The 12,500-nt window shown below is 43.1% G+C and overlaps 1 protein-coding gene across 23 annotated transcripts in view; it reads right to left on the bottom strand.

The window, feature by feature from the left end:
- Nucleotides 1-12,500, bottom strand: part of LOC135105095 (peripheral plasma membrane protein CASK-like) — a 239,781-nt gene that overhangs the window by 92,890 nt on the left and 134,391 nt on the right. For all 23 annotated transcript variants that reach the window (XM_064013060.1, XM_064013063.1, XM_064013071.1 and 20 more), the window contains exon 3: nt 6,821-7,012. In XM_064013060.1, the coding sequence (XP_063869130.1) occupies nt 6,821-7,012 (192 nt within the window). The remainder of the gene's footprint in view (nt 1-6,820; nt 7,013-12,500) is intronic.

The raw sequence follows: 12,500 nt of genomic DNA, 5'->3' as shown, positions 1-12,500 counted from the left end.
GTGAAATAATAATAATGAGATAATAGGGCGAGTGTGTGAGCAAATTTCCATATTCCACGTGGTCATGTTGAGGGAATTGAGAGGTGAAGGAAAGCACTGGAATGGTGGAGTGGTGGAACAGTTATCGCTGAGTCCACCTTCATTATTCAGGACCTCAGTCACTTTCCACTTAGAAATTATTCCTCTCTTATTCCTTCATCCCAGACCCTTTCGACCCTAAGCTCTCTCTCTCTCTCTCTCTCTCTCTCTCTCTCTCTCTCTCTCTCTCTCTCTCTCTCTCTCTCTCCAGAAGTATTATTGAATAAATGTATTTGGTTATTACTTAAAAGATTAAATTGAAATATTTTTTTAAGTAATTGTCAGCCATTAGAGGATATGTAATAATAATAAGAAACAAGTCTAGTAGAACCCAAACATTATTCAGACGCGTGTCAGTTTATTTAGACTGGTATCAGAATACTGCAACATCGTAAAAGGTGAGTCTGTGGCGACAATTCCTTGCCCGTTATCATGAGAAAAAAAAAAAAAAATAAAATAAAATAAAAAAATAAATAAATAAAAATAAAATAAAATAAAATAAAATAAAGAAAATAAAGTTACGTATATATATATATATATATATATATATATATATATATATATATATATATATATATATATATATATATATATATATATATATATATATATATATATATATATATATATATATTATTCGCCAAAGAAGTAACAAAGAACTATATTAATAAAAGTGGAATAAAAAATAAAGCATTGCACAAATAAACCAGATGAAAAGCAATAGACAAATCAACGGAAAAGAGATAAATAAATAAACAAACAATAATGACCTCTCCCTTACCTGTTCCTTACCAATACTCCCTCACCCTGACGCCTCCCCCACACCCACCTGTCCACGCACCTGCCGCTCCTCACCTCCTGATAATTAATCTTTCACCTGTGCACTGCTTTACTCCAGCTCACCTTTACTCTCCAATCCTCAACCTCACGTCCCTCAGGAAGACGACCACAGTAAGCAGCTTAGCTTGTCTTGATGCGGAGGAGGAGGAGGAGGAGGAGGAGGAGGAGGAGGAGGAGGAGGAGGAGGAGGAGGGAGAAAGTCGAAAGGAATTAATAGAAAGCGAAATAAAAGGAAAAGACCTGACTCTCTCTCTCTCTCTCTCTCTCTCTCTCTCTCTCTCTCTCTCTCTCTCTCTCTCTCTCTCTCTCTCTCTCTCTCTCTCTCTCTCTCTCTCTCTCTCTCTCTCTCTCTCTCTCTCTCTCACAAACAGTAAATTTCCGACTCAGTGACTCATATGAGACTCTCCCATTAGCATGACGCTTTTCCCTCCTCCTCCTCCTCCTCCACGGGACGTACGAGGCTTGTGAGAGGAAGAGGAGGAGGAGGGGAAGAAAAGGAGGAAGGAGCATTTCTTAGTCAAAATTGTGATTCATGGTTGAACGATGGGCTTCCCTCTCCTTATGGCGTGAGGAGGAGGAGGAGGAGGAGGAGGAGGAGGAGGAGGAGGAGGAGGAGGAGGAGGAGGAGGAGGAGGAGGAGGAGGAAAAGAACAAGAAGATGGAGGAAGAAAGTAATTGATGTTGATAAACTGTACAATGCCTAAGAGAGAGAGAGAGAGAGAGAGAGAGAGAGAGAGAGAGAGAGAGAGAGAGAGAGAGAGAGAGAGAGAGAGAGAGAGAGAGACATCGATTTTCTGTTCTCTCTCTCTCTCTCTCTCTCTCTCTCTCTCTCTCTCTCTCTCTCTCTCTCTCTCTAACACAATGCATCCACCCACACAAGCACATATTCGTTCTTTTCTTATCTTCCTTTCTTTTCATATTCCTCTACTTTATCATCATATGCGCCTCCCCTTCCTCCTCCTCCTCCTCCTCCTGCCCTTCCCCATTAGCGCCAAACCTCCTCATTCTGCGCAACTTTTGGACTGAACTTCAACAAATGGATTTTACTTGTATGAACAGAGGAGACTTTTGAATTCTTGAATGTGGACGAGGAGGAGGAGGAGGAGGAGGAGGAGGAGGAGGAGGAGGAGGAGGAGGAGGAGGAGGAGGAGGAGGAGGAGGAGGAGGAGGAGGAGGAGGAGGAGGAGGAGGAGGATGAGGAGGAGGAGGAAGTGGAAGAGGAAGAAATGAAAAGGAAAGGGTAGATGTAAAAGTGATAAAAGAATGTACAAGGATCTGATAACAATATGAGAGAGAGAGAGAGAGAGAGAGAGAGAGAGAGAGAGAGAGAGAGAGAGAGAGAGAGAGAGAGAGAGAGAGAGAGAGAGAGAGAGAGAGAGAGAGAGAGAGAGAGAGAGAGAGAGAGAGAGAGACTGCATGTGTGAGTTGGTTGGGTCGTGTCTTCGGGGAAAAAAAAAAAAAATGAATAAAAGATGAAGATAAGAAAGAAAATTGGAAAGAGTGAAAAGAGGCAATATAACCGGGAACAAAAGCGACACAGGAGAGAGTGCAGCGGCGGCAAACTGGGAATAGCGTGTAGAGGGAAAAACAAACGGACTTGTATAGGAAAAAAGAAATATATAGATAAAAACAGAAAAAAAAATGAATCTTGGGATGAAAAAATAAAGAAAAAGGAGCAGAGAGGGAAAAAAAAAGTAGAGAAGGAAAGGAGATGGAAGACTAGACAAAATTAAATATATATATGGAGAAAATATAGATCATATAAAAAGGAATATACATGTTAGAGAGAAGAAAAAATACAAGAATGTGGAGAAATGAAGCAACTTAAGGTAATTTTTTTTTTCGTCAGTTCTGAGAGAGTGCAAAAGTCGTTAGCAAATAGAAAAAAAATAAAGATAATATTAAAAGAAGAGAGAAAAGCGGATAAAAACGAAAATAAACAAGCCACTTGCAAAACATATCAAATGGAAAATATAAATATGTAGTTTTCTTTCCAGGTTTTGAATAATGAGAAAACTAAAAACACACACAGAGGAACAACAATAATAATGATAATAATAATAATAATAATAATAATAATAATAATAATAATAATAATAATAATAATAATAATAATAAAAGAAACAAACGAACAAAAAATATAAACAAACAGGAAACTCGCAAGGTGAAAACATTTTAAGATTTTTCGTCAATCATGAAAGAAGAAAAAAAAAAAAAAAAGGCACACTTCTGGCCAACTTAAGAAAAGAAAACGAAGATAAAAAAAAGAAACACGCGTCTTACAAAACCCAAAACACTTCACATTTCTTTTCCCTTTCCATCAATCGTGAAAGACTCCCAACAAAACGAAAAAAAAAAGAAAGAAAAACAAGTAACACCTTGAAATGCAATATAAAATAAACAAAGGTCTTACAAAACCAATAACACGTCACATTTCTTTTCCCTTTCCATTAATCGTGAAAGAATCCAAACAAAATAAAAAAAAAAATGAAAAGAAAAAAGTGAGATCTTGAAGTGCATTTTCGGTCAACTCTTTCCTTGCAAGTCCTGTACCTGAGTGACCGTGAACGTCTGCAGGCAGGAAAGGTGACGGCACGGTCCATTACCCTTGCCACTGCCCCCTCCGGCCACCCCCTTAAAGCCCCTGGAAGCCCCAGAGACCCGCGCCCCGTCAAGCACAGCAGCCGCGCACTGACACCTCCAAGTCTATAAACCACTCGCGCCAGAGATCCTTACCGATGATAAATATTTCCCATGACGTGTACTTGAGAGAGAGAGAGAGAGAGAGAGAGAGAGAGAGAGAGAGAGAGAGAGAGAGAGAGAGAGAGAGAGAGAGAGAGAGAGAGAGAGAGAGAGAGAGAGAGAGAGAGAGAGAGAGAGAGAGAGAGAGAGAGAGAGAGAGAGAGAGAGAGACCAAACCTGTCAACAATTAATCAGTACAAATATGTTTTACCTTTTCAAGAGACATTATTTAGCTTCATAATTTCTCACACATATATTTCCTTCCTCAACACATGCCGGCGTTGATAACATGGGGAAATAAGACATACAAAAATTTTTCCCCTCTTTTAAACAGTGAACAGAGTGAAGACAAAAAGCCAGGATGCCAACAAAATATGAAGAGCAGCGATGCGGCGATACTGGCCAGGAGGAGGAGGAGGAGGAGGAGGAGGAGGAGGAGGAGGAGGAGGAGGAGGAGGAGGAGGAGGAGGAGGAGGAGGAGGAGGAGGAGGAGGAGGAAAACGGAGAAGCGTGGGAGGCATAGTGTGTGTGTGTGTGTGTGTGTGTGTGTGTGTGTGTGTGTGTGTGTGTGTGTGTGTGTGTGTGTGTGTGTGTGTGTGTGTGTGTGTGTGTGTGTGTGTGCCGCAGGAGTGAAACAGGTGAGATGAAGAGCGGCGGGGCAGGCAGGTATAACGAAATTAGGAAGACAGGTAACGAGGTGATGCTTGAAATGGTGGAGAGAGGAGGAGGAAGAGGAGGAGGAGGAGGAGGAGGAGGAGGAGGAGGAGGAGGAGGAGGAGGAGGAGGAGGAGGAGGTTGAGAAGTAGAGGAACATGACTAGGAATGTTAAAAAGTGAACTTTAAAAAAAATATAATAATAAATAAATAAAAAAAATTAAGGAAACGAAGGTAAAAGAAAAAGGCAAGAAATAAGGAGATGGAGAGAGGATAAAGATGAAGATTAAGAAGAAAATAATAACTATCCGGAAAATAAAAAAAATAACGAGAGAGAGAGAGAGAGAGAGAGAGAGAGAGAGAGAGAGAGAGAGAGAGAGAGAGAGAGAGAGAGAGAGAGAGAGAGAGAGAGAGAGAGAGAGAGAGAGAGAGAGAGAGGCGTGAAATGGCAAGTGAAAAAAAATAGAAAAAAAAACATTAAACCAGAGTTGGAAAGAGAGAAAAAAAAAAGAAAGAGAGAGAGAGGAAAGGAAGGCTGGGTGACAGAAGTGTTTACGTGGAGGGAGCAATCACAAAGGGAGGAGGAAATGTGAGAGAAGGTGAGAGGGAAGGCGAGAAGAAATGGAGAGGAAATGGGACGAAGGAGAGGGAGGAAGCAGGGGGCGAAGAGGAGGAGGAGGAGGAGGAGGAGGGAAGAGCCAGAATGGGGTTCAAAGAGGTGTTTACCCCGTGCCAGTCGCCATTGGGGGTGGGTGGGAGAGGGGGCAAGGGGGAAGGGGAGAGGGGGAGGTGAGTGATGGCCGCCGCTGCCACTCAGAACACGGCAGGAAACTTGAAAAACAGATCAATAAATCACTGCAAAAAAGCACAAATATAATAAAAAAAAAAGTGTCTGCACTCACCTGATTAATCCGCTTCCTTTATTTTCACCGGCGAATGTAAACAGATTAGAAGTAAAACAACAACAACAACAACAACAACAACAATAATTAACAACAGCAGCAGCAGCACATCGTGAGAGAGAAGTCAAAGAAATGATCGCTCATTCCAACAACACTTAGACGGAAGCAAAGCAGAGGGTCATTGCAATGCTCTATATGTGGAGGACAGACAGACAGACAGACAGACAGACAAAACAGACAGGTATACGAACACAGACAGACAGACAGACAGCTAGAATAACGTACGTAACTGTTAGCCAATGCACAGAAGAGTCCAAGAAGGTGATATTGAGTGAGTGAAGTGAATGTGTGTGTGAAGGTGAGTGAAAGTGAGACGCTGCCGGTACATGCTGACAGCTGCTGGGGGGAGGGGAGCAGGGAGAGGTGATTGGGGTTGGTGGGGAGGTGAGGGCGGAGGATGGAGGTAAGGGAGGGAGGGTTCAGGTATTAAAGGACACTGCTCTCAGGACTACCTCATCAAGTAAACAGGTAAACACTGAAGTACTCACCCCGCACTGCTGGTCGACGCGCCACTAACACTGAAATGACCCAGCAAGTGGTTAGAAAGACCCAGGTGAAGGGAACAGGTGACCTCAGACCGGAAGAGGGGAGGGGGCGGAAGTAGCATCATGCCCCCACCCATCACCCCTTCACCTGGAGTAGTTTGGTTGGGGGGGAGGCAGGGAGGAGATAGTGAATGAATGAGTTTGTGAATAGGAAAGGGCGGGTGAGTGAGTGGTTCACTGCCTCACCGTCCCTCTCGACACAGGTGTAGCTTCCGCACACCTGTCGTGGGGCGGAGGCGGCGGAGAGGTGAGCAGGTAGGATCAAACAGGTAAGCAGGTAAGGAGGAAGGTAACTGGACGAAAGGGAAAGCAGGAAGGAGTGGAATACACGGAGATAAGTAAAAGGAGGAAGGGAAATGAAAGAGGACGTGTTACAAGCAGCGTGGCAGGTGTGAGCAAGTGGCTTACACCTGCCGGATTAGGATGACAGGTGTGACGAGTGACGGTGAGGGAGGGACAGGTGAGATAAGATGAGGGAGGAAGAGGTGAGGAGCGGACATGAGCATGACTCTCTCTCTCTCTCTCTCTCTCTCTCTCTCTCTCTCTCTCTCTCTCTCTCTCTCTCTCTCACAATGCTGCTACTCTAGAAGGATGCAGGAGAGTGGGTGAGGGCGAGAGATACCGAGGAGGAGGAGCAGGAGGAAGGGATGTGATGGCGAGGAAGAGGAGGAGGCGCCCTAGCATGAGGCGGAGAATGAAGTGAGGAAGGCGGAGGAAGGGAGGTGAGGGCCATGAAGCTGAGTGGTCTTTCATGAGGCTGAGAGAAGAGAAGGAAAAGGAGGGAGAGGTGGAGGGAGTGGAAGGAGAGGAACCTGAATGAATGATGATGGAAGGAAGGAGAGGAACTTGGAGGAAGGAGGAAGGTAAGAGAGGGAGGAATCTGTGAGAGGGAAGAAAGGAGAGGAACTTGAAGGAGGGGGAGAGGATCTTGAAGGAGAGGAACCTGAGGGAGAGGTGGAAGGGAGGCGGTGAGGACGGGAAGCGAAGACGGCGACCTACCATCGGTTCGTCCGAGTTCTTCTGGAACTGGACCAGCCTGACCCTCGTGATGTTCTCCATGTCCACGTCCCCGTTGGCCGGGTCCACCTCGTCCCCGCCGTTGAGGTAGGGCAAGAGGGGCGGCGGCGTCACACGGATGGCCTCGTCTCCGTACACCTCGTGCGCCACCACATCGTGTGCCTGAAGCAGCGCCTGCAGGGTGGGCAGCGAACACACGCCCGTTAGTCACTACAGCACCGTTAGCCAGGGCGGGGCGCTACTGGCGGGGGGCGGGAGGTCAGGGGTGGTGGGGGAGGTGAAGGTGTCAGGGGCAGGCAGGGAGTGAGCGAGGCAGCGGCGGCGGTGTGCACTCCAGGCCGTGGTGGTGGTGGTGGTGGTAGTGGTGGTGGTGGTAGTGGTGGTGGTGGTGTGAGGGAGAGTGGGTGAAGAGATGGTGCAGTGGTAGTGGTGGTGGTGGTGGTGAGAGTAGTGGTGGTGGTGGTGATTACATTACAGGAGGTGCAAGAGTTACTGGTGAATTATATCTAGGAGGGAGGAAGGAGGGAAGGAGGAGAGTAATAACAAGTGGGCGGTGAAGAAGGAAAGGATGCTGCAGGAGTGGTGTCAGACTGGTGGCGGTGGTGGTGGTGGAGGGAAGGAGGTGCTGTGTGTGTGTGTGTGTGTGTATGTGTGGAGGGGATGGGAGGGAAGAGGAGGGGGTAGATGGATTAGGTGGAGGGACGGGACAATACAATAAAACAATGACATAATAGACAAAAAAAAAGACAATACATAAAAAACTAAACACTTAAAAAAAAAATTAGCCTAAATTTACGTATTGACCCAAAAAAATAAAATAAAAAGACAAGACATGGCAAAAATAAAAAAAATAAAAAATACAAAAATAAAGGGAAAAAAAACGACAAAATAAGACAAGGATATGGAGGAATAGGAGATGAAGGAGATATAAGGAGAAGGAAGAGAGAAGAACGGGAGAGGGAAGCACAAGGAAAACAAAATTACGAGTGGAGAGAGAGACATGAAGGCGAAGGGAAGGGGAGACACAGGAACTGAGAGGAATTAAACAGGGTAGTTACGAGGAGGAGGAGGAGGAGGAGGAGGAGGAGGAGGAGGAGGAGGAGGAGGAGGAGGAGGAGGAGGAGGAGGAGGAGGAGGAGGAATTTCAGATAAGCAGGCAGAGAGAGAGAGAGAGAGAGAGAGAGAGAGAGAGAGAGAGAGAGAGAGAGAGAGAGAGAGAGAGAGAGAGAGAGAGAGAGAGAGAGAGAGAGAGAGAGAGAGAGAGAGAGAGAGAGAGAGAGAGAGAGAGAGAGAGAGAGAGGAAAGAATAAGGAGGAAACTCAAGTAGCAGACAGACGGGAGGAAGAGAGGAAGGAGTGAAACGAAAAAAAAATACACAAAGAAATGGGAGAAAGACAGAAGACACGAGAAAAAAAAAAAAAAAAAAAAAAAAAAAAAAACTAAGAAAACTGAAATAGAAGGTAGACGGAAGGATGGAAGAGGAAAAAAAACAAAGAAACGGGAGACACACGAATGAAAGAAAAACACAACTCGGAAAAAAAAAAAAGGAAAACTGAAGCGAGAAAATGACTAAGTGGAGTGACTGAGTGGAGTGGATGACAGTGGATGAACAAACACTGATTACAGCGCTGAGTACATGCACTGAGGGTGGGATTACGTGGCTAAGGATTAATGAGAGGCGGGAGCATGCTGGGATTGTCAAGTTACGGGACGCGGGACTAGTAAAGGGTTAATGGGGGCCTTTGAAGGATGCGCATATCAAGGGTGAAGGATGACCGTTTGGGATGCTGGGTGAGGGGTCAGGGGGAGAGAAGAGGAAACAAGGGGAAAGATGAGTATGGGTAGAATAAAAGAATATATGGAAAAAGAATAAGAATGGTTGTTGTGTATAGTTAATTTGTATATTTTTGTGTTATAGAATATAAGAAGAGGAGACGAGGGAAAGAGGAATGAGAAAATAAATATGGAGAGAGTAAGAGAAGAATAAGAGCATGAAAATTAACAAAAAAAAAAAAGTGCATCGTACGTAGGAAATCTTTATTAACTTTGTGTAATGGAAGGAAAGAAAGCAATTAAGACAAGATAAAGGACTAAAACATGTATGGAAAGAATAGGAGGAAAAAAATAAGACTAAGAAAATTAACAAGAATGAGTATCGTAAACGGGAAACTTGTACTTTAGTGTAATAGAAAGAAAGAACAGGAAGGTAAAAATAGGTAAAGAGAAGCAAATAAGAAGCAAATATTAATGTAAAAAAGTAAAGGAAGAGATATGATAATTATTTCAATGCACCCAGGTAAGAATGACGTAAAGAAAGAGAAAATACAGTATAAAGATGCATAAGGTTTAAAGTTCACTGCTAAGGGCTCGTGTTGGGACCCTTAACGAAGTAGGAAGAGGTGGAGGAGAGGAGAGAGTTAGAGGGATGCTGTGAGGGGGAATTACTGGGCGTGACAGGAGGCCCTTAGAGTGCTGGGGAGCGGGAGAGGGGATGCAATGGGGGAGTGGAAGAGGGGATGCAATGACAGAAAGGGTAGGTGCTATGACGAGTGGGAAAAGTTTAGTTTAGAGTGGGATGTGAATGTGGAGGGGTGTAAAGGTGTGGAGGGAGGGAGTGCAGGTGTGGAGGGGATGATTGGGGGTGTTAGAAGTGAGTAGGGGTGTGAAGGGAGTGAGTTTGGGGGTGTTGGGAGTGAATTGGGGTGTTGGAAGTCAGTGGAGGGGTGGAGGGAGTGAGTAGGGTGTGGAGGGGTGCGTGGGGAATTTGGGTGGTGGATGGGGATTCACAGCTTGGGGGACGAGAAGTGGAGTGTGGAGTGGTGTGGAGTGGGGAGTGGAAGGAGTGGTGGGGAGGTTACGAAGTGTTACGTTCAGGCAAGTGTTGTTACGTGACACGCTAGCTGGACACCATCAATAATAATAATAATGATAATAAATAATAATAATAATAATAATAATAACAGCAATACAATTCAACATTACAGCAAATTCCTCCATCATGAAATAAGCCGAATTACATCATACATTTATTTTCCCCCTTAGAAGAAACTATTTAATATCAAAATGACATATCGAGTATCATTAATATAAATTCTTGGGTGAACATTATTATTATTATTAAACATTTGACTGTCCAGGAAGCGAGGTGGTGGTGGTGGTGGTGGTGGTGGTGGTGGTGGTGGTGGTGGTGGTCTCGAGAAGCTATAGGTAAGAGTATTGAAGGTCATCACAGCTCTTACAGATAATACCAAGGGGAACAAGAGGGGAGATGTATGTAATATATAAAAAAAGCGAGATGTTAAGAAAAGTCATTAGAAAAAAAAATCATACAGTAGCAAACATGCCTTAAAGAAATAAATATAAAAAAAAAATCACATCACCGCGCACCAACACACGCACACGCACACACACACACACACACACACACACACACACACACACACACACACAACACACACACACTAAAATCAATCCTACAGCAAAAAATGTATTAATCAAAACACACTCAGTCAATCAATTCAATCCATCTAGCAATATTAATCATAATCAACCATAATCATAATAATAGCAGCAATAATAAGTCACAATAATAATAATAATAAATAATAATAATAATAATAATAAACCTCTAAGAATACAAATGGTTAAATCACACATTGTCAATCACTATAATAATAAAAATAGAATCAAATCATAAGTACACAGAGCAACAATGGCAATCTGAAACAAATCAGCCTCTTTTATTCAAACTAATGGGACCAGACAGGTGTGAGCAGGTGTGAGCACGTGGCTATGTCAGCTCCAAACTACATGTACTCTCTCTAATGATGTATGAATGTCAATCAGCAGAAAACAATGCATATCATTCTTAACCGTTCAATGCACGTGCGCATGCGGAGTACGGAGTGAGAGGTGGAGTGAGAGGCGGAGTGAGAGGTGGAGTGAGAGGTGGAGTGAGTGAAAGAAGTTGAATGAGTGATGATTGATGAGATAGAGAGATAGAGTGAATGAGTATAGCGCGTGATTGAAGAGAGGTAGAGTGAGTGAGTGAGTGAGTGAGTGAGTGAGTGAGTGAGTGAGTGAGTGAATGAAAGTACACCCATGATTGAAGAGAGAGGCAAGGGAGAGAATGAGCAAGTGAAGGAAGGATGGAAGGGAGGAAATGAGAGAACGGTGAAGATGAAAAATGACAGTGAGGCGAGGGAGTGAGCAAGTGAGTTTGTGAGTGAGACAGTGAGGGAATGGGAGAAGAGGGAGGATGGGAAAGAGAAAATGAATGAATGATGAATGTGTGTGTGTGTGTGTGTGTGTGTGTGTGTGTGTGTGTGTGTGTGTGTGTGTGTGTGTGTGTGTGTGTGTGTGTGTGTGTGTGTGTGTGTGTGTGTGTGTGTGTGTGTGTGTGTGTGTGTGTGTGTGTGTGTGTGTGTGTGTGTAAGCCCTTTAATGAAAGATGACCGTGAATTTGTGATGTCTAAAATTTTGAGACCATTCATTAGAAAAAAAAAAGTATCCTATGAGGGATGAAAAAAAAAAACATGAATGATGAACATATAAAAAAAAAAATGTTGACAAATACAAAACTTGAATAAATTCCTCTCAACTCAAGACGAAGGAGTTTTCATAACATACAACAAGGAAAAAGAAGAATAAAGAAGAAAAATTACGTCAAACATGACCTTCAAATATACATAAACGAAGTGAACTGTAATAATATATGAAAATTTAAAACATGGAGCGATTTTTTTTTTTTTACCAAATGAGAAAATGCAACAAGGAAAGAATAAATGAAACAAACCAGACAACACAAGAAAGAAAATATATTAAATTGAACAACCTGAACACGTCTCGCCTTCAGTGCAAACCCAACACGAGATGTACCCGAAAAAAACAAACAAACAAACAAACAAACAAACGCCTGAATCAAATGTAATCGCATGAACCCAAAGAAAACGCAAACAAAAATAAAATCAAACTAGTTAATCAAATCGACTAAGACCAAGAGAGAGAGAGAGAGAGAGAGAGAGAGAGAGAGAGAGAGAGAGAGAGAGAGAGAGAGAGAGAGAGAGAGAGAGAGAGAGAGAGAGAGAGAGAGAACCTGGAACCTTAACAAGTACCTTTCCTCTTCCTAAAATTACGAAAATAAACTAAAGGCAAACGTGAACCAACAAGGAACCAGCGAACCATGGAATCCGCGACGCTCATTAGAACCAGAAGTGAACCAGAAGTGGGAACGAACCAAGGGGAAAGAGCGAACAATTCATCTATAAACAAGAGAAAAAATGAACGTAAAGAAAAACACAGAAAACGTTATCAGTTATTGGAGAGTTGAAAGAAAACGGACTCACTCGCTCTGAACTCTCTCCTCCTGTCCAGTCCATCTGTTCATTAATTTATTCATTTTTCCAGCTTTTTATTCATCCGCTCATCTAGCAGTGCATTAATTTATCAATCTGCCTGCGTGTCTGTCCATCTATGCTTACATCCGCCTCTCTATCTATCTCTTCTTATATAAATTCATCAATCTTTTCATCTATCTATCTATCTATCTATCCATTCATTCATCCATCAAGTTTATCTATCTATCGTTATATCAATGGATGGTTTTCTGCATGGCTCTATTTCTCTCTCTCACTCTTGTTTCTTTTTTTCTTTTCTTTTTTGT

This window comes from Scylla paramamosain, chromosome 11 (assembly GCF_035594125.1).
Source record: "Scylla paramamosain isolate STU-SP2022 chromosome 11, ASM3559412v1, whole genome shotgun sequence".
In the NCBI taxonomy this organism is placed as follows: domain Eukaryota; kingdom Metazoa; phylum Arthropoda; class Malacostraca; order Decapoda; family Portunidae; genus Scylla; species Scylla paramamosain.
This window is presented reverse-complemented; position numbering and strand designations above follow the sequence as displayed.